We start from the raw sequence: 20,867 nt of genomic DNA, 5'->3' as shown, positions 1-20,867 counted from the left end.
ATTTTCGTAAATTAGATTAATTTAAAGTTGTTTAAACTATCAATTGTATTAACAAAAGAAAGTGTTGTGTAGTTCGTTGTAATTTCAAATAAGTATGAAATTGGAAATAAAAGAGCATTAAAATGCTGGGTAAGAGTGTTTTAAATAGCAGATTTGTCGCGAGCTTCTTAGCGTCGTGGAAATTTTTGTCCGACATAGCAGATTATATTCACGGAAGTGTCAAATAGTGTCGTGTAAGCTATATCGTCATCGCTATAGGTGTTGCTTCTCAAGGAAACAAACCATAAACTTCAAATTTACCTAAAAATTGACACAAATCCATGAAATTGAAGGTCATACATACTTCGATGTTTCTAATCGATAGGTGTTGCCTTTCCTCTATATTGTGACTTGAGGTCTCTAGTTGATACGTGTTTATTCTCTTCTTTTTTCCATTTTTTTAGTTTGCGGTTGTATGATTTTGGGCAATTTCGGAAATTGAATATTTTGTAATTTCGGAAATTCTTATGTATGCTCAGGTATTTAGTTGAATCTGTTTATCAGTTAATTATTTATGTCTTATCTTTTTGAGTTATAATATTTCTATTCCCAAATAGCTTATGCAACAACGCATCAATGCTTACGTTATAACTTACATAATTGCGATGCAATTTGTAATGTAAAACAAACATTGGGTTCACATAAAAACTAATTCAAGAAAAATGTGATAACTTTCTTGATGACAACACTATGTCAATGGCTAAAAGTCAAGCTCCTAGGCAATACCAAACAAGGCAAAGGAAACAAAAATGAAGTTACCTCATAATTCTGAAACTTGCTCGTAAAAACAACTATTCTCCTTAGCCTACAAGGAAGCCAAGATTAAATTTTACAGAGGAAAATCATGGGCGGCTTAACAGAAGAAGAACTTATGCAAATGGTGAGAGATTTCTATGAATTGGACTCATCAGCTCCACCACCACCCAACTCATTATCATCTTCACTGCCCCTCTCTCCTCCTCATCAATCCAAATATCTCACTTTACAGGTCTCTTCTGTTTTTCTAAAGCTTCCTTTTACTCCTATATATGCACATTTCTCCTTCTTTTTTTGGGTAATTAATTTTATGCTGGTTTTTTTATTTTATTTTTGAAAGGAGATAATATGGAGGGCAACAGATTGTGAGATTGAGATTCTTCAGAAAGTGTTGATGTATTTGAGGGACACTGAGACTTTGATGGTGTCAAACAAAGTAGGGCAACTATTCAGTTATGCTAAGATACGCTCATATTATTATTCTTCTCCAATATGGAGGTATTTATACAAGTACAAAGATATGTTAACCCTAAATAAAATAGGAAATAAATCTCAATTATAACAGGACTAGATAAATGGGTAAGTAACCAAAATCCTAACATAATAAGGAACCAAAATCCTAATTAAGTAAGGACTCGCCAACACTCCCCCTCAAGTTGGGCAAAGATATTTCGCATGCCCAACTTGACAAGTGAGTCATAGAACACCATACTTGAGAAGCACCAATTGTAGAGAATGTCTTTTTGTCAACCACGAGTGAAACAAGTGACAAACTAAAGCAAAGTTCGCAGCGGAAACACAAGAGCAAACCCTAAACAATAGGGCACATAGCAGAACACACAAACCCTGTGAGCACGGTAGCAGATAAGGCAAAACACAGAAGCCCTGTGAGCATGGCAGAAGATAAGGCAGATAGCAGAACACAGAAACTCTGTGAACACGGCAAAAGCAAAGGCAACCAAACCCTAAAAATAGGGTAAGGCAAGGTAAGGCAAATAAAGGCCAAGCAAAGACAAGGGGGCAAGGCATGGCAAAGAAAGCCCAGACAGGGCAACAAAACCCTAAAAATAGGGTAAGACATGACAAAGGTAAAGCCTTACCCTAAAAATAGGGTAAGGCAATGCATGGCAAGGCAAAGCCAAACCCTAACAAATAGGGTAAGGCAAGGCAAAGAAAGTCAATAGCAAAGGCAAGGTCAACGGGCATGACCACAGCAGAAACACACCAACAAAGGCATGAGCAACAATACTAGCACCATAACAGGCAGGAGCAACAATACTGGCACCAATAAGAGCAACAAGGCAGAGACATAACAGGCATCATCAACAACAATACAAGGCATTGACACCAGCAACAGCAGAGACAACTTCTCCTCACTCCCCCTCTACCCTTGAAGAGAAGGGGTCGATGGAGCCATATGATCAATGGTACTTGAGAAACATGCACTGACTAACACTGAGATGCAGCAGAATTAGCCATGGCAGATAGGTGGTTAAATTGCAGCGGCATAGATGAGCAGCCTTGACAATAGCAAGGTAGACGGCGGCGGCGGCAGACTAGGATGATAAGCTAGATGTATAGTGCAACAGAAATAGGTAGTGTCTAGGATTAGGGTAGAGACAGATCAAAACACAGTAACATCATCGGCAATGACCATAGGACATCATCGACAATGGACATAACAATGGCAACATCAACGGCAACAATAGCGGCAACGGTAACATCAACGACAGTAATAGAGATAACGGCAATGACAACAGCAACAACAATAGTTCTTCCATATCAACTTTAGCTAATTCACACAGACAACTTCTCTTCACATCTCCTCTCCCCCTGAAGAGAAGAGGTCGTCGGAGTCAAGAAATAAGCAACATCTTCATGGGAATATGTCAAGCTAATGGGGATACGTCAATAAACATATCGTTTTCACTCCCCCTCCCTCCCCCCCTTAAAGAGGAGGGGAGGAGAGCACTTAAATTGTAAGGAGAACGCAAACACAGGTCACAAGAAAACCTAGGCTCTTATACCATGTCAAATAAAGTAGGGCAAATATTCAGTTATGCTAAGATACGCTCATATTATTATTCTTCTCCAATATGGAGGTATTTATACAAGTACAAAGATATGTTAACTCTAAATAAAATAGGAAATAAATCTCAATTATAACAGGACTAGATAAATGGGTAAGTAACCAAAATCCTAACATAATAAGGAACCAAAATCCTAATTAAGTAAGGACTCGCCAACAGATGGAACCCAACAAATGGGTTGTGATGAAACTAAAAAAGGATGGTTATGAGGCCTGCCTTTGCAAAACTTCATGGGTTTCTTCTTTTAGGCTCTTTGAAAGTACTCTGTCTCTCTCTCTCCCTCGATCTCTGAAAATTTCATTTGTTCTTAAAAACCCATTTCTGGTTTTGATGGGTTAATTTTCTTTGTTTTGTTTAAGTTTGTCAAATTACAGGTTATTATGAATATGTTGATGTAATGATGACGGACAGTGTCAAAGTGACAAGGCTTATAGTGGACATGGATTTCAGGTCTCAATTTGAACTGGCAAGACCTACACAAAACTACAAGCAGCTCAATGACACTCTGCCCACCATCTTTGTTGGGACAGAAGAAAAGCTTGACAAAATTATATCTCTGCTTTGCTGTTGCATTCCTAAAAGGACACAAATTAATGTGCAAACAACCAATTAAAAATACCTGCAAGTGCACGAATCTAATGAAGTATAGATTATGTAAGTACGGGGTCGATCCCACGAAGAACTTGTCGGTTTCCTATAAGTTCTAATTTGAGTACATAAAGAACACTAATTTTACACAACACACAAACACAATACAAATTGGAAACTAAAAAAGAAGTAAGGAAGATAAAAGAAATGAAACAACACAAGAAAACAAAGAAAAACACAAACAGCACTTTCTATCACCCGTTTATCACCATTTGGACAGATTCGTTTCTCTGTTTTTCAGTTTCGACCTCTGTCCAGTTTTTGACCTATAACTTTCCAACCGTTTATCCAAAATTCACGTTCTTTATACGGTTGGAATCAGCACAGAAAATGCAAGAACACAACGCGACCAAAAGTCCAAAACAATTACGGAAACAAACAAAATTCAGTGACAAAGATACAAAACGTGTCAAACACGCAACTCACACACACATTGGGGGGGTTTTTTGATTTGGTTCAAGTGACCTATTTCTATTGCATGAAAGTAAATGGACTTTGAATTTAAATGTGAATGGCAGAGATGAATTATCAAAATGTGAAATTAAAATGTAACAAACACTAGGGTTTCGGAATCCACCCTAAACAATTCTACCCATGTTCATGGATACTCAAGTGATGAACTCTAAATGTATTGATGAAGATGTTCGCAATCAAGACCATGGGTCGTGGCTCAAGACGCATTGATTCTCTCTAATATACGTAAAGTGCATGGTTCGTGCTACAATACTTGTGCCCTCCTCATAACCGAACCTAGGTATGGTTCGTACTTCGATTCGATTGCAAGGAAAACCCATTAAGTTCAAAGAGAATATGAACATCACAAGAACCCTAATAGCATGGTGTTTACATTAGGTATTCAAGAAACCAATTCACATGGATGGTTCTTACTCCATCCATCTATTGCTTAGGAAAACATGAAGATACACATAATCCCAACAACCTCAAGAAGCATGCTTTCAAAGGTAATCAATCAAGGAAAACACACATCAAGGATAGATTAATTTGGTGAATTGGAATTCATCAATTGTTGTCAAGAAACCAATTCACATGATGCTCACTTAAACAAGTTCAATCATTTGTTGCTAATTAGAAATTGTGTTCTTGGTTATCTTACACAACTTCTCAACTTTAGCTACATGCATACAACCTAAGGTGATTAAGCAAAGGAAGCAAACACATATCATAAAATTCAATTAGTGAATGGGGTTCATCAACAACATCTAGAAATTCATACACTCAAGCATCAAAACAATAAGGTAATCATGTTTAGGGCTTCAACCTAAGCCCTAGCTATGGAGTTTAGTTGCTCATACTTATTCCAAATACAAACTCGAAATATAACTAGAAGGAGTTTACAGATTTGGAAATGATGAAAGCTTGAAGTCTTCAATGGTGGAAGTCTTCTCCTTTCTTCCTTGGCTGCACCTCCTTCTCCTTCCTTGCTCTTAGCTCCCCAAAAGCTGCTCTCAAGTTGTGTAGAATGTGGAATAGCCTGATTTCCCACGATCAAAAGGCTCCCAATATCAGATTGCAATTTTGACTTCTCCTCCCTCTCTCCTCCTTTCCAGCTTTTACCTTTTAATATAAAACTACCACCTTTGATAAAGCCTTAGCCCATTGTCCCCTTGCCATGATGGAGCTTTGACTTCACAAAGATGCCAAAAGCTCAGAAAATATCTATTTTACAAATGTAATTCCTTGTTACCAAGAGTTATGGTAACAAGAAGTTTTTTTTTTTTTTTTTTTGAAGAGCCTCGCGTACGAGGAAAGAATACTCATAAAAACAAAGCAGAAGGACGAGGGGGGCGAAAAGCCTGACCTCGAGTACAACTATCGACATCAAGGGCGTCCTGAATAAAATCAGGGGGCACCTCGACCCATTCACATGGGTGCGAACAGTTAACAGCAAATTTAGCTAAACAATGAGCTACACCATTGGCCTCACGGCGAACAAAACTAAAGCAATCCCTCCGGTGATCCCGCAAGCTAGATTGAATATCTTCGATAAGCTGCCCCAAGGGGGACAAGTTTACCACGGAAGAGAGAACATCCTGGATAGTATTGAGCGAGTCACCCTCAAACCTGACCGTCTGCCCCCCCATCTTCCACCAAAACCGAACAGCCTCAAGAGCCGCCAGGCACTCAACATGTTCCGCAGAACTAGCAAATAGCACACGCTTCGCAAGGGCTGCCAGAAATCTCCCATTTTCATCCCTAATGACAATCCCAACACCCCCCCCAGTCGACCCAATGTGGAAGGACCCGTCGAAGTTGATTTTGATCGTGCCTGAAGGAGGGCAGCTCCAGCAACTTGCACCCAGAGAGGCATGACTACCCGTAGGTTGGTCATTAGCACACCGGAACTCCTCCATATATAGGAGCACAAACTGAACGAGATCATGCGGCTGTCGCTGCGTGCTACGCCATGTAACATCATTCCGGTTAGACCACAAGGCCCACATCACAACCATGGACAAAGCACGAGCATCGGACGTCAACTCACGCCAAGAGATGAAAAGCCAATCTGGTAAGGGTAAGTCAGCGTGCCCATCAGAGGAGAGAAGACCCGGGAGCAAACGCCAGACCGCCTGAGCAAACGGGCAATTCCGGAGGATATGCAAAGTTGACTCCTCCGCAGTTCCACAAACGCAGCACCCCAGATGCGGTAAAGAGACCCGCCGCTTAGCAAGAGCACAACACGTAGGAAGGATATCATGGATACCACGCCAGGTACATAATTTAATCTTTTCAGGGAGCTTTGCATTCCAAACCCACTTCCACAATTGAGCCATGCCCGAAACCGAGGAAGAAGGTGGGTCGGGGTCAGTCGACAAAGTAAGAGCCACACGGTACGCACTCTTAACAGAAAATTTTCCTTTACGGTCAAAATGCCAAAAGAGGCAGTCTGGGGGAGACCGGAGGCTTAAAGGCACCGTGAGAATCTCATCCACATCCAATGGCAGGAACAGGGATGTAAGAAGTGGCATATTCCACTGGGGTTGGCTCGCCCCACAAATGAGGCTGCTGACTTTTAGCTCTTCAAGCCCCACAACAGGAGGAGTAACCACCTCAAAGCTGGTTGGCCTAGGGAGCCAACGGTCCCCCCAAACCTTAATATCGGACCCATTACCCACACGCCACCGAGAACCACGGGTAATAACCTTCATAGCAGAGAGAATGCTACTCCAAACAAATGATGGTTTGGAACCCGGGACCGCATCCAGGAGAGAAGAGTGGGGAAAATACCTAGCCTTCAAAAGCTTGCAGATCAGAGAATCAGGGTTATGAAGGAGGCGCCACCCCTGCTTAGCAAGCATAGCAAGGTTGAACGCATAGAGACTCCTAAAACCCAACCCACCCTCGCTCTTTGGGAGACCCAACTTGCACCAACGCATCCAATGGATTTTACGCCTATCACTATGCTGACCCCACCAGAAGTTAAGATGACACAAGGGAGGTAAAAGCTGGCCAAATCCGGATTTCCAGAACTGTGGTAACATGATGGATTGGTTGGATAGGCAATACTTGTCCAATGGAGCTCAAATTTGGATATGTTGTAGTTAACATCCATTGGAACAAGTCTCATGAAGATCATGACCTCATCCGAGCACCAGAGCATGTTGATCCCAGGCCAAGAAGTTGACCTACGAAAATGAACAAAAACAGAATTTATAACTAATAATGCACTTTTAGCTCATTTTCATCCCAACCAAGGCAAAATCTAAGAAAACACAAAAAGGAAGTAAAAAGCTATAAAATGTCAAGAACTAACTCAAAATAGTGGGTGAATAACATGAAAAATCATGTGTAAAAATGAACCGAACATTTGCCCAGCTGCAAAACAATCTTTCAAGGAGAATGGCCTCCGTGTTCCTCCTTGGAGAAAAGCCAAGTACATGCTATCCAAGTGGCTCTCCAAAGTTTGCAAGAAAGTCTCAATCAATATGGAAATGGGAATTACGAGTGAAACCCAATTTACAACTACTCATTGATCCCAGCAAAATTAGTACTAATTGGGCATGCCATTTTGAAGCTGCAGAGAAGAGTACAGATCAATGTTGTGATCTTGGACACCATTTTTAATTTTCCTTGAATTTTGATCCCCTCTCAATTTTCTTTAATTTCAGGTCAATTTTGTTGGGGCAGACCTCAAAGTTTTCTATGTTTCCAGAGCTATTTCCTAGGTGTCTCAGAGCCAGACATTTTTGTATTGGTTTTTTTTTACTAGTATTCTGCTCATGAGGGCCTCAGTTGCTGACTGAAATTAACTTGCTCATCAAGTCTTGAGACTGTTCTGAAGCAGAAGGAACTAATGGAGAAACGCATGCCAACATTTTGGTTTGGCCTTGTTTTAATTTATAATTTTGCTTTTTCCAATGAAAAATACAGAGATCCACTATTGAAAAAATGGTTGTTTTATATTGTTCCAATTGCGGCATTTCTGGGGGTTTCCCTTATTTCACCAAAAAAAAATTGCGGCATTTCCCTAGACATGTGGACAAGTGAAAAAGGTGTCTGATCCATATTGATTTTTCCCTAGACATGTGGACAAGTGTAAAAGTGTAAAAATGGTTGTTTTATATTGTTCCAATTGCGGCATTTCCCTAGACTTGCGCATGGTAGAATTTTCGGTCTAATCCAATGGCATTTCTCTCTTGTGACAAAAGGAGAGAGAGAGAGAGAGAGAGAGAGAGAGTTGCAAAAATAAGAAATAAATCTACCAAGCTTATGCTTCCGTGTGCTTATCCAGAAGAATCACTAAGTATAACAACATAATGCATGGAGAAAATGATAGTAAATAATAAAGAAAAGCCTTGATGAGACCCAAACAATTAAATTTTTTTTTTTTTCACTTGTGTCAAATTGTGATTAATGGATAAATGAAAACGGAAGTAACCAAGTATTTTCGTTTTAACAATGCTTAATAAAAAAAAGTTATTATTTTTATTGTTTCTATACAAGCGAATTTGAAAGAGGAGAATAGAACTTAGGATCTCAAGCGAAGTTCTTAAGGTCTAGTGGTTGTCTAATATATGCCACATCTACCACCACACAGTCTACTGTGTTATATTGATGTAATTAATATTTTTTATTAACAATAAAGATGGATGGTTGGAGTCTAAATTATATGCTTGCAAGTTATGAGTTTAGCCATAGTTCATAATTTAATGTGGGGGAGGGTTATCAAAGCACTTCTCCTATCTAAGGTCATTTTGGTCAATGTAGTTAAAACTTTGGATGTTTTTGGAGATATATATGTAAAATAAGGTAGGATATGAACGAAAGAATAGTTTTGGTAGAATAAGTTTTCATTAGTGTGATATTGCAATTTATACAGATGTTATCCTATCATTTAGGTGTACAAGAAAGGTAAATATATATATACAAATCAAATCAGATATTTATTCCTACAGTCTTGTAATTCTATTGCTGAAGTCAAGGGATTGCATAATCAAATCAATCCCTAACATCTTGGATCGTATCAATTTATTAACACTCTCCCTCAAGTTGGAGAGTGAATGTCAAGAACTTCCAACTTGCGCAACATGGCTGAAAAGGCATCTTTCCCCAATGGCTTTGTGAATACATCTGCTACTTCTTGTGATGAAGCCACATACTTCGTAAAGATTGAACCGTCCAAAATTTTATCTTGGATGAAGTGACAGTCAATTTCAATATGCCTTGTTTTTTCATGAAAAACAGGATTAGCAACAATATGTAATACTGCCTGGTTATCACAATGCAAGATGGCTGGTCCTGGATGCAAAATTTGTAAATCCTGTAAAAAATATCTCAACCAAGAAATTTCATAGAAAGCACCTGTCATGGCTCTATATTTAGCCTCTGCAGAAGAAAGAGAGACGATCTTTTGTCTCTTTGTTCTCCAAGAAATTAAGGAATTTCCTAGAAAAACACAGTATCCAGTAGTAGACCTTCGAGTTGTTGGACAACCCACCCAATCTTAGCCACAATAAGCTCTCAACTCCAAGTCGTTTTGAGATGAAAAAAAGAGTCCCTGGCCTGGTGCGTTTTTTAGATACCTCAAGATTCGAATAGCAGCATCTAAATGGGGTTTGTGAGGTTCATGCATGAACCTGCTAAGAACATGCACTGCATACATGATATCTGGCCTTGTAATTGTAAGGTAGATCAAACGACCCATTAATCTTCTGTATTTAGATGGGTCCTTGAGTATTTCTTCTGTGTCAAAGGTGAGCTTGGTGTTTTGTTCCATGGGAAAAGAGATTGGCCGTGCTCCTAAAACACCACCATCCTTAAGAATGTCCAAGGTGTATTTCCTCTGTGAGATGCATATACCCTTCTTAGAATGGGAAACTTCAATACCCAAGAAAAATTTAAGATCTCCAAGGTCTTTAATCTTGAAATGAGTATTAAGGAATTGCTTGAGACAATTAATAGTAGCCACATCATTTCCTGTTATCAATATATCATCAACGTATATTAAGAGAGCGGTAAATGACTTCCCTCATTTACAAGTGAAGAGGGAATAGTCGGCTCTAGATTGGACATAACTTGCAGCCTGGATAGCTTCTGAGAATTTTGCAAACCATTGTCAAGATGCCTGTTTCAAACCATACAACGACTTGTTGAGGCAACATACCATGTTCTCCCCTTGTCGTTGAAGACCAGGAGGTGGTGTCATATAAATTTCTTCATGGAAGTCACCATGAAGAAAGGCATTATGGACATCAAGCTGGTGAAGGGACCAATTTTGAGTTGCTGCAAGGGCAAGAAGGCAACGGACAATGATCATCTTGGTAGTGGGGGAGAAAGTGTCATGGTAATCAATACCCTTGGTCTGAGTGTATCCCTTGGCCACAAGGCGTGCCTTATAACGCTCAATAGAGCCATTAGAGTAACGCTCAATAGAGCCATTAGAGTAACGCTCAATAGAGCCATTAGAGTGACGCTTGATCTTATAAACCCATTTGCAACCAATGGGTGTTTTGCCAGGAGGAAGTGAAGTGAGAGTCCAAGTTTTGTTGGATTCCAATGCCTGTAATTTCGATTGCATTGCATCCTGCCATAAAGGATTAGTAGACGCTTCCATAAAGGAAGAAGGCTCGACATCCTTGCTGATGTTAGCAATAAATGAAAGGCGTGAAGGTGAATATTTATGGTAAGACAGGAAATTACAAAGGGGATATCGAGTACCTTTGGTGTGACCGGGCAACGACGAGGACGATTGTGTAAGATCCCACATCGACCAACGAAGAGGGGGTTGATGTGCCTTATATGTACATGCCCGCATCCATCTAGCACGATGCCTTTTGGGAGCTCACTAGCTTCGGAGTCATGGGAACTCCAAAGTTAAGCTAGTTGGGGGCTGGAGCAATCCTAGGATGGGTGACCCACTGGGAAGTTGCTCGTGAGCTCCCATAAACAAAACTGTAAGGGCAGAGAGAGGGGGCCCAAAGCGGACAATATCGTGCTACGGCGAAGCCGATCCCGGGATGTGACAATTTGGTATCAGAGCCACTCTACCGTGTGGTCCGAGTGTGCCGACGAGGATGTCGGGCCCTTAAGGGGAGTGGATTGTAAGATCCCACATCGACCAACGGAGAGGGGGTTGATGTGCCTTATATGTACATGCCCGCATCCATCTAGCACGATGCCTTTTGGGAGCTCACTGGCTTCGGAGTCATGGGAACTCCGAAGTTAAGCGAGTTGGGGGCTAGAGCAATCCCAGGATGGGTGACCCACTGGGAAGTTGCTCGTGAGCTCCTAGAAACAAAACCGTGAGGGTAGAGAAGGGGGCCCAAAGCGGACAATATCGTGCTACGGCAGAGCCGATCCCGGGATGTGACAGATTGAGCATGGGTAGGCAACAACACCTGGTTGCAAACAAAGTCTTTCAGTAAAACAGAAGGTGTCTTGTGGCGTTGAGATTGGCGTAAATGATGAATGGTGGTTGGTTGAGGAGATTGTGGTATGGCAGAGGGGATGGGTACAGGCAAATGAGGAGATTCGTGGGAGATGGAGAGAGAATCACCATCAGATGTGGATGAATTAGGTATTGTAAGTGGGCTGGTCACATCTTGGGCTTCCTGTGTTTGGGTTGTGTCTATTGGGTTGACTTGTACTGGAGAAAGGTCAGCAAGGACAATGGGAAGGACAGATGCAGAGGGGTTATCTAGTGGAGGTGAAGATGTATTTTGAAAAGGAAAAATGTTCTCATGGAAAACAACATCTCAGCTTGTGAAAATTTTATGGGTGGAGAGATTGTAGAGTTTGTAAGCTTTTTGTCCAATGGGGTAACCAAGAAAAACTGTTTTGGTGGCTCTAAGATCAAATTGTTATGAAGGGTGGATGGATGTGGCATATGCAAGGCAACGAAAAACCTTGAGATGTGTATAAGATGGAGGTTTGGCATACATTAGCTCATATGGTGTTTTGTGGGAAATGATGGGAGTGGGAAGCCTATTAATCAAATAGGTGTCTGTTTGCACACATTCTCCCCAAAAATGAAGTGGGAGATGAGCTTAGAAGCGTAAGGCTCAGCAACCTCAAGTATGTGACGATGTTTACGTTCCACAACACCATTTTGTTGTGGTGTGTAAACGCAAGAGTGTTGGTAAATGATCCCATTGTCCCTAAAAAATTCATGCATGGAAAAAAACTCTCCCCTATTATCAACACGAATTTATTGTACTTGTGTATGGAATTGTGTTTGCACGAAAGTGAAAAAAGACTTGAGGAGGTTTTGTGTTTCACTTTTATGATTCATAAGGAAAAGCCATGTAAAACGACTATAATCATCCACCACTGTTAAAAAATAACGAGCACATGAAAGTGAAGCTATTTTGTGTGGCCCCCAAATGTCGCAATGTATGAGAGAGAAAGGTTTTGTTGTTTTGATTGAACTGATTCCAAATGGCTTTCGAGTTTGTTTGGCTAAAGGGCAAACATCACAATCTTTATTCAAATGAAAAGGGAAATCTAACAAATTTTTTGACATGAATTGTAAACGAGATGGAGAAAGGTGGCTGAGTCGCTGGTGCCATAAATCAGTGGAGTTGGTTACAAGGTTGCAGGTTGGGCTAGGGAACAAAGATGAGTTTGCAAAAGTCAACGCCACAAGGTAATAGAGGCCTCCATGTTGCTTACCCAGCCCAATCGTCGTCTTTGTAGCCAAGTCCTGTAAAATACATCAAGAAGGGAAACAAATTATAGAGCACTGTAATTCCTTTGTAATCCTGCTTACAGATAATAAATTCACTTTAAAATATGGTACAAATGAAACATCTCTCAAAGAAATATGAAAGGTCAAAAAAACACTCCCAGTAGATGATATAGGTGCCTTTTCACCACTAGGAAGTAACACAAGTGGCATGGAAGAACAAGCTGTGGTGCTGGTAAGAGAAGATGGGGATGAGGTGATATGATCGGTAGCCCCACTGTCAATTATCCACCGACTCAAAAGGCAAGGAGGTTTTTAACAAACTTGATGATGAACCTGCCGCATTGGCTTAAGGAGTTTGTTGTTCATTCAACATGGTGTAAACTTGCCGACATTGGCTTTCTGAAAGGTTGGGCATGGCAGTTTGGATCTCTGGGACAAAAGGATGCGCATTGACATGATGTGCTAACGAGGAGCCGTCGTTGCACTTATTACGTCCACCACCAGACTTATTGGACTTGTGCAAATGATGTCCCGGAGGGTAGCCGTTCAACTTCCAGCAGGTGTCTCTAGTGTGGTGATCAAAGTTGCAGTAAGAGCAATGAAGCGGTTTGCGTCCCTGGTTGGATGACTGTGGTTTGTGATGAACCGCCACGGCAGCAGGTTCAGTAGATGCATGAGACGTTCCCAATTCTCGTTGCTTCTCTTCTTGAGAAATCAAAGAATATGCCTTGCGAACGGACGGTAACGGTTGCATGAGCAGAATTTGTCCTCGCACTGCATTAAAGGACTCATTGAGTCCCATGAGGAATTGCATAAGTGCATTTCTCTCCTCCTGTTAGCTATGTTTCTTCATAGAACCATATGAGCATGCTGGTAAGTCACTATAGGAAGCAAGTTCATCCCATAGAGTCTTTATTTTTGTATAATAGTTGGCGACAGACATCTGGCCTTGGGTGAGAGAGGAAATCTCACGCTGGAGCTGGAAAATTCTTGGCGCATTGCCATGAGAGAAACGCTCTTTGAGATCCTGCCAGATCTCATACGTTGTAGTGGAATAGATGACGTTGTCGACAATATCTGAAGTAAGAGAATTGAGGATCCATGATAGGATCATGTCGTTGCACCGCCGCCAAAGAGAGAATACATTAGGGTTGTTCTTCGCTGAAGGGGTTTCAACGGTGCCGTCGACAAAACCTAATTTGTTCTTTGCACTTAGAGAGATCTCCATTGAGCGACACCAGGTCGCATAGTTGTCTCCATTGAGAGGTTTGCTAATGATGACCATCCGAGGGTGGTATAAATGATGAAGGGTGATCTGAATGATGAATGAAGTAAGGAATGGAGTTATCTTGCTTGCTTTCATCCTTGGAAGAGTCTTGATCGTTACCCATGGTGTAGGAATAACGAAACAAGATGAAGAAAAAGGAAAGAAACACTCGCAGTAGTAAAGGCGAGGATCAATGGCGAAAGCAAAGAGCTAGGGTTTTCAAGCTCTGCTTTGGTAGAATAAGTTTTCATTAGTGTGATATTGCAATTTATACAGATGTGATCCTATCATTTAGGTGTACAAGAAAGGTAAATATATATACAAATCAAATCAGATACTTATTCCTACAGTCTTGTAATTCTATTGCTGAAGTCAAGGGATTGCATAATCAAATCAATCCCTAACATCTTGGATCGTATCAATTTCTTAACAAGAAGTATGGAAACTCCTACAATACAAAGGAAAGTGCAAATCAGCTAGTGAAAAAGGAATAACTTGCATAGACACACACACACACACACACATCTTCTTTAGAATTTGTCATATTGAAGATTGAATTAGAATCTATATGATAGGTGTAAACAGAAAGCTTGCAACTACCACTTTACAATGTCGTTCGATTAGGTTCCAACTATTCTGTATTCTTCCTTTCCTGCTTGTTCCCTTCCTAAAATATTTTAGATGGACACCGTCTCTAACTAAGGCCAGCCTTGGATGATTTAAGGCCCAGGGTGTCACGTCCCGAATCGCTCTGCCGTAGCACGATATTGTCCACTTTGGGCTGTCCTCTCTGCCCTCACGGTTTTGTTTCGGGGAACTCACGAGCAACTTCCCAGTGGGTCACCCATCCTCGGATTGCTCTAGCCCCAACTCGCTTAACTTCGGAGTGACCATGACTCCGAAGCTAATGAGCTCCCAAAAGGCCTCGTGCTAGATGGAGGTGAGCATGTACATGTAAGGCACATCACCCCCTCTCCGTTGGTCGATGTGGGATGTTACAATCCACCCCCCTTAGGGGCCCGACGTCCTCATCGGCACACTCGCACCACATGGCAGAGTGGCTCTCATACCAAATTGTCACGTCCCGGATCGCTCCGCCGTAGCACGATATTGTTTGCTTTGGGCCCCCCTCTCAGCCCTCACGGTTTTGTTTCTGGGAATTCACGAGCAACTTCCTAGTGGGTCACCCATCCTGAGATTGCTCTAACCCCAATTCGCTTAACTTTGAAGTTCCCATGACTCCGAAGCCAGTGAGCTCCTAAAAGGCCTCGTGCTAGATGGAGGCGAGCATATACGTATAAGGCACATCACCCCCTCTTTGTTGGTTGATGTGGGATGTTACACAAGGCCAAAGTTTAAGAATGTGCCCTTTATAAACAAATAAATAAATATAATTACATTTTTTTTTAATCAAATAATAAATTTTATTAAAATTATAAGAGTTTACAACCGATAATATAGAACACTTTGGGCCTCATTAAAACATTGTTTGAGGAAAACCCAATGGGAGCAAAACCTCAAATGAAGGAAAAAGAGTACCCGATTGAAAACATTACAATCAACAACAAATTAACTTGCATGTCCCTATGCTTCACCTTCATATGCACCTACAAAATAAAAATAGCAATGAAATTCTAATCACAAAAAGATCATTTCAAATGTCTTCTTGTTGTAGTTTTAGAAGCAAAATCATCAATTATATTATCATATTTAATGTTTTCCAACATATCTCTTTCAATGCATAATATAGCTAATCCATTTAGTCTATCTTGAGCCATGGTGGTCCCCAAATAAGATTTTAATAATTTTGATTTAGCAAAACTTCTTTCAGCAGATACCACAGTCACAGATATAGTTAGTAATATCCAATAAGCAACCATTACATTTAGAAACATATCCCAATTTCAGAGAGAATAATCAGCTTTCAACTCAAAGTATGGCTTTGTTCCTTCCACACTTAGTTTCAGAGAAAATTAGAATTATAAATCGATTTCAAGGCAAAGCTGCAGACGGAGAGGTTTTGCTTCTTGGGAAAACAATTAGGATGTTGACTTCTTTTTCTTCTAGATCCGTTGGCATCCTTCTTTTTTATTATTGTTCTATAATACCAAGTAAAACTCTCAACTAATATCACATATGCACTTTTACTTTTACTTTTTATTTTATTTTTTTCATATGCATATATATATATATATATATGGACTAATAATTTTTTGTGTGCCCCAATCAATTGTGGGCCCCGGGTGATGGCCCTAGTTGCCCTGATCAAGGGCCGGCCCTGTCTCTAACATATGGTATTGTAATTTAAAAATATGCATGAAGTACTCCAAAGTTTGTTTTGTCATCGTTGGTTTTATTTTGTTATTGTTTTCTGCCGGAAACTGCAATGACTAGCTAATAATGTGTATGCAAGCCCATTTAGCTATGACTGAGGTCTAGAATTACCATGTGGGATGTCTACTTGTCAACAGAAAAACAGGAAGAACAAAAGTTTTTACATTTGTTTTTCTTATAAATTTTTGTTTTCTTTTATCCTATTGAATCTAATGAAGGTTGAATTAAAATGGCAGACCACTTTTGAGGTTACCAACCTTCTGGATGGTAATGACGCCTGCTTGATTTCTTTTGTTACATAGCATAATCTGGCCAGCTTGATATCTTACAGCTGTGGTTGATGTAGCCTGACACTTCCCAAAGCTGGAAAATATACACTAGGAATGGCCAGTTATGTAATAAAACTTGGAAACCAGTTTAGAGAACTCCGCTAGCATTTTCTTTGGTAAGTTCTCTCAACTTGACTGGCTTCAGAATGTGATGTACTACTTTATAACTTTGCAAAAGCAGTAGAGTTTTGTAGCATTAACCATGAAAATTTGCAATTTGGTAGGTCTTGTGGCTGGAGTATTTTTTGCCAGAGCCAAAATGCGGGAGAGATCTCAATCCTGAACTGTTGTAACTTGTTAGTGTTTGATACGTCCAAGTTTTTCACTGTGTGAAAGCTGCATCCGGCTGCCTTAATATCTCATTCTTCATTTGTGGGAAATCATTTTATAGATTCTCATGAAGTCTTAAGAAGATTCTGCTGGGCATTAGGAAAACTTCCATTCAACTTCATCAGGCCATCTGGAGATGTTGCGTATCAAACCGTACCACTAATTTTTTCACCAATCTGTATTTTGTTGTGTAACGCATTCCTCTGTATCATCTTTGCTAGTCTTATACAAACAATTATTCTGAAACTCGTGCTAAATTGGGAGAAAAATGAGCTCCCTAAGATAATGTTGAAAATAAAAAGTTTTTTTCTTTGTTTTCAGGTATATGCTATTTCTGTATAGAACAAAGTTGAAAGCTTGTATAGAAGATGTGTTTAAATTATTGTGTCAATCGCAGGTATGAGTTAGGCCAGTAAGTCCGCCTTCTTGCATCTTAGTTTGAGTCCCCATTTTCATAAATTAGATTAATTTAAAGTTGTTTAAACTATCAATTGTATTAACAAAAGAAAGTATTGTGTTGTTCATTGTAATTTCAAATAAGTATGAAACTGGAAATAAAAGAGCATTAAAATGCTGGGTAAGAGTGTTTTAAATAGCAGATTTGTCGCGAGCTCAGAATTCTTTTTCAGACATAGCGGACTATCTTCGCAGAAGTGTCAAATAGCGTCGTGTAAGCTATATCGCCGCCGTGCTATTGCATTGACGCGGGTTGTGGAATTTATCTCTTTTTGAAAGAAGAAAAAAATGTCTAAAATGACGTTGATAGGTGTTGCTTCTGAAAAACAAACCATAAACCTCAAATTTACCTAAATATTGACACAAATCCATGAAATTGAAGGTCATATACTTCGATGTTTCTAATCGATAGGTGTTGCCTTTCCTCTATATTGTGACTTGAGGTTTCTAGTCGATACGTGTTTATTCTGTTCTTCTTTTTTAGTTTGTGGTTGTATGATTTTGGGCAATTTCAGAAATTGAATTTTTTGTAATTTCGGAAATTCTTATGCATGCTCAGGTATTTTGTTGAATCGTTTTATGGGTTAATTATTTGAATTAGTTCATTTATATATTGGTAGTTTAGAGGAGAGTGCTGATAATTTGGTAGTTGATCCGCCCCATATCCTTTTTTAGTTATAATATTTCTATTCTCAAATAGCTTACGTAACAACGCATCAATACTTACACTACGCTATAATTTACATAATTTATGACCCGATTGCGATGTAAGACAAATATTGGGTTGATATAAAAACTACTTCAAGAAAAATGTGATAACGTACTACTTAAGATGTTTTGCTCCAATTATTGTTTGGTTGGGAAACACAGGTTCTTGAAGGACTTGGAAGAAGCTCAAAGAGATAGCATCAGTTTTACTAAATCAAAAATATTACTGGACTTTCAGACCAAGAGAATTATAAATATTACTAAATAAAAGACTAATTGATAAAAATATTGCCTGTGCCATAATTAATTATAAAGAAAAACGCAATGACTAAGAAATGCCAACCTTATCATCTTGAATCACAGTCATAGCATAGTCAGGAGGAGAAAACAAAAAAACAAAATGGCTAGATGTCCATATAACTTAAAGACTTTTACCAGCTGCTTTACATAGGAAAAAATTGTAATGATTGTTTTCTTTTTTCCTTAATTTTTTTTAAATAAAATTGTTACACGACTTATTATGTATAACTTTGTCTCAAGCCCAATTATATGATAATATTTTATTTATTAAATAAAAGCTGAAGTCATAATCACAATTTAATACTTAAACACGGATTATACACACAACCCTAAAAAATAATTATAAAAAAAATGATTATATACAATCCGTTACTCATGGAATGTTATCCTTCTGTAAGTCAATATGCAATTTTCAATAGGGAAAAGAAAAAGTTTAAATCACCAACCCATTTGAGAGTGCTTCTAGATGGACTAAAAGTGCTTTTTGAGAATCAAAAGTACTTCTGACAGCGTATGATAAAAAAGTTTAGAAGCGTTGTGCTTTTTCAGGAAGCACTCTCTATTGCTTTTTCAAAAAGCACATGTTTATGATAAAAACGTTTTTGCTAGAAGCGTTTATAAACAGAAGTACTTCCTAAAAAAACAATCCTAAACTAGAAGTTCAAATTCCAGTCCTTAACTTTTATTTCACTAAATTTACCTTCAGATTAATTTTACTTCCTTGATGAATTAGGACAAAAATCTGCCAACTAATATGTCCAAAATGTAATTTCAACCACATTGAAACATTAACAAATCAAATTATAATTTAAAAAATATTCAACTAAACTTGACTAGGAAGACATGGTACATGCTATGACATTAATGCCCTTGTCCTTTATCCAATATCCATAACTTCATTACTGTGACAGTTTAGGATATGGATATGCAGTGCAGTACTAATGATTACAATGGCACTACTTTTCTTTGCTTTTCCCCTTTTTTTATTGTTTTTTTTTTTTCATTCCTTTTCTTGATGACAACACTATGTCAATGGCTAAAAGTCAAGCTCCTAGGCAATACCAAACAAGGCGAAGGAAACAAAAATGAAGTTACCTCATAATTCTGAAACTTGCTCATAAATACAACTCTCCTCCTTAGCCTACAAGGAAGCCAAGATTAAATTTTACAGAGGAAAATCATGGGCAGCTTAACAGAAGAAGAACTTATGCAAATGGTGAGAGATTACCATGAATTGGACTCATCAGCTCCACCACCCAACTCATTATCATCTTCACAGCCTCTCTCTCCTCCTCATCAATCCAAATATCTCACTTTACAGGTCTCTTCTGTTTTTCTAAAGCTTCCTTTTACTCCTGTATATTGTACATTTCTCCTTCTTTTTATTTTTTTGGTAATTAATTTTATGCTGGTTTTTTATTTTATTTTTTAAAGGAGATAATATGGAGGGCAACAGATTGTGAGATTGAGATTCTTGAGAAAGTGTTGATGTATTTGAGGGACACTGAGACTTTGATGGAACCCAACAATCTGAAAAACAAATGGGTTGTGATGAAACTAAAAAAGGATGGTTATGAAGCCTCCCTTTGCAAAACTTCATGGGTTTCTTCTTTTAGGCTCTCTGAAGGTACTCTGTCTCTCTGTCTCTCTCTCCCTCTATGTCTGAAAATTTCATGTGTTCTTAAAAACCCATTTCTGGTTTTGATGGGTTAATTTTTTTTGTTTAAGTTTGTCAAATTACAGGTGATTATGAATATGTCGATGTAATGATGAAGGACAAGAACAATGTCAAAGTGACAAGGATTATAGTGGACTTGGATTTCAGGTCTCAATTTGAACTGGCAAGACCTACACAAAACTACGAGCAGCTCAAAGACACTCTACCCACCATCTTTGTTGGGACAGAAGAAAAGCTTGACAAAATTATATCTCTGCTTTGCCCAGCTGCAAAACAATCTCTCAAGGAGAATGGCCTCCGTGTTCCTCCTTGGAGAAAATCCAAGTACATGCAATCCAAGTGGCTCTCCAAAGACTGCAAGAAAGTCTCAATCAATATGGAAATGGGAATTATGGATCATAAGAGTGAACCCCAATTTACAACTACTCATTGATCCCAGCAAAATTAGTACTAATTGGGCATGCCATTTTGAAGCTGCAGAGAAGAGTACAGATCAATGTTGTGATCTTGGATCTTGGACACCATTTTTAATTTTCCTTTAATTTTGATCCCTTCTCAATTTTCTTTAATTTCAGGTCAATTTTGTTGGGGCAGACCTCAAAGTTTTCTATGTTTCCAGAGCTATTTCCTAGGTGTCTCAGACCCAGACATTTTTGTATTGGTTTTTTTTTACTAGTATTCTGCTCATGAGGGCCTCAGTTGCTGACTGAAATTAACTTGCTCATCAAGTCTTGAGACTGTTTTGAAGCAGAAGGAATTAATGGAAAGCGCATGCCAGCATTTTGGT

The 20,867-nt window shown here is 39.2% G+C and overlaps 2 protein-coding genes and 1 long non-coding RNA gene across 4 annotated transcripts; all 3 read left to right on the top strand.

Moving 5' to 3' along the window:
* Positions 1–769: 769 nt before the first annotated feature.
* Positions 770–7,583, top strand: LOC148291117 (uncharacterized). The gene is made up of 5 exons (XM_088246171.1): positions 770–1,027; positions 1,136–1,231; positions 3,045–3,144; positions 3,245–3,454; positions 7,368–7,583. Exons 1-5 carry the CDS (start codon positions 884–886, stop codon positions 7,523–7,525), a joined length of 708 nt encoding a protein of 235 aa, XP_088102297.1. The 5' UTR covers positions 770–883; the 3' UTR covers positions 7,526–7,583.
* A 9,107-nt stretch (positions 7,584–16,690) lies between these two features.
* LOC110761745 (uncharacterized) lies at positions 16,691–17,184 on the top strand. Its single transcript, XR_002527427.2, has 2 exons — positions 16,691–16,724; positions 16,833–17,184. It is a non-coding gene; the product is annotated as an uncharacterized LOC110761745 (long non-coding RNA).
* Positions 17,185–19,460: 2,276 nt separating this feature from the next.
* LOC110773435 (transmembrane protein, putative (DUF506)) lies at positions 19,461–20,867 on the top strand. Of its 2 annotated transcripts, none has more exons than XM_021977959.2 (3): positions 19,461–19,723; positions 19,837–20,029; positions 20,146–20,867. In XM_021977959.2, the coding sequence occupies exons 1-3, from the start codon at positions 19,583–19,585 to the stop codon at positions 20,511–20,513; spliced, it is 702 nt and encodes a 233-aa protein (XP_021833651.2). In that variant the 5' UTR covers positions 19,461–19,582; the 3' UTR covers positions 20,514–20,867. The 2 variants fall into 2 exon arrangements, with proteins under 2 accessions (XP_021833651.2, XP_088102322.1); XM_088246196.1 differs by having other exon boundaries at positions 20,131–20,867.

The sequence above is a fragment of the Prunus avium genome, chromosome 8 (genome assembly GCF_965620075.1).
Source record: "Prunus avium chromosome 8, drPruAviu1.hap1.1, whole genome shotgun sequence".
In the NCBI taxonomy this organism is placed as follows: Eukaryota; Viridiplantae; Streptophyta; class Magnoliopsida; order Rosales; family Rosaceae; genus Prunus; species Prunus avium.
The sequence above is the reverse complement of the archived record's forward strand: the minus strand, read 5'-3'. Positions and strand labels throughout refer to the sequence as shown.

What these genes read in the sequence shown, in the direction of transcription:
- LOC148291117 (XM_088246171.1), top strand. Translation starts at nt 884, where the DNA reads ATGGGCGGCTTAACAGAAGAAGAACTTATGCAAATGGTGAGAGATTTC. An exon ending in CTTTGATGGTGTCAAACAAA is followed by an intron (nt 1,232 to 3,044) that starts GTAGGGCAACTA and finishes ACTCGCCAACAG; the next exon opens with ATGGAACCCAACAAATGGGT. An exon ending in TATATCTCTGCTTTGCTGTT is followed by an intron (nt 3,455 to 7,367) that starts GCATTCCTAAAA and finishes ACATTTGCCCAG; the next exon opens with CTGCAAAACAATCTTTCAAG.
- LOC110773435 (XM_088246196.1), top strand. Translation starts at nt 19,583, where the DNA reads ATGGGCAGCTTAACAGAAGAAGAACTTATGCAAATGGTGAGAGATTAC. An exon ending in CCAAATATCTCACTTTACAG is followed by an intron (nt 19,724 to 19,836) that starts GTCTCTTCTGTT and finishes TATTTTTTAAAG; the next exon opens with GAGATAATATGGAGGGCAAC. An exon ending in TTCTTTTAGGCTCTCTGAAG is followed by an intron (nt 20,030 to 20,130) that starts GTACTCTGTCTC and finishes TTTTTGTTTAAG; the next exon opens with TTTGTCAAATTACAGGTGAT.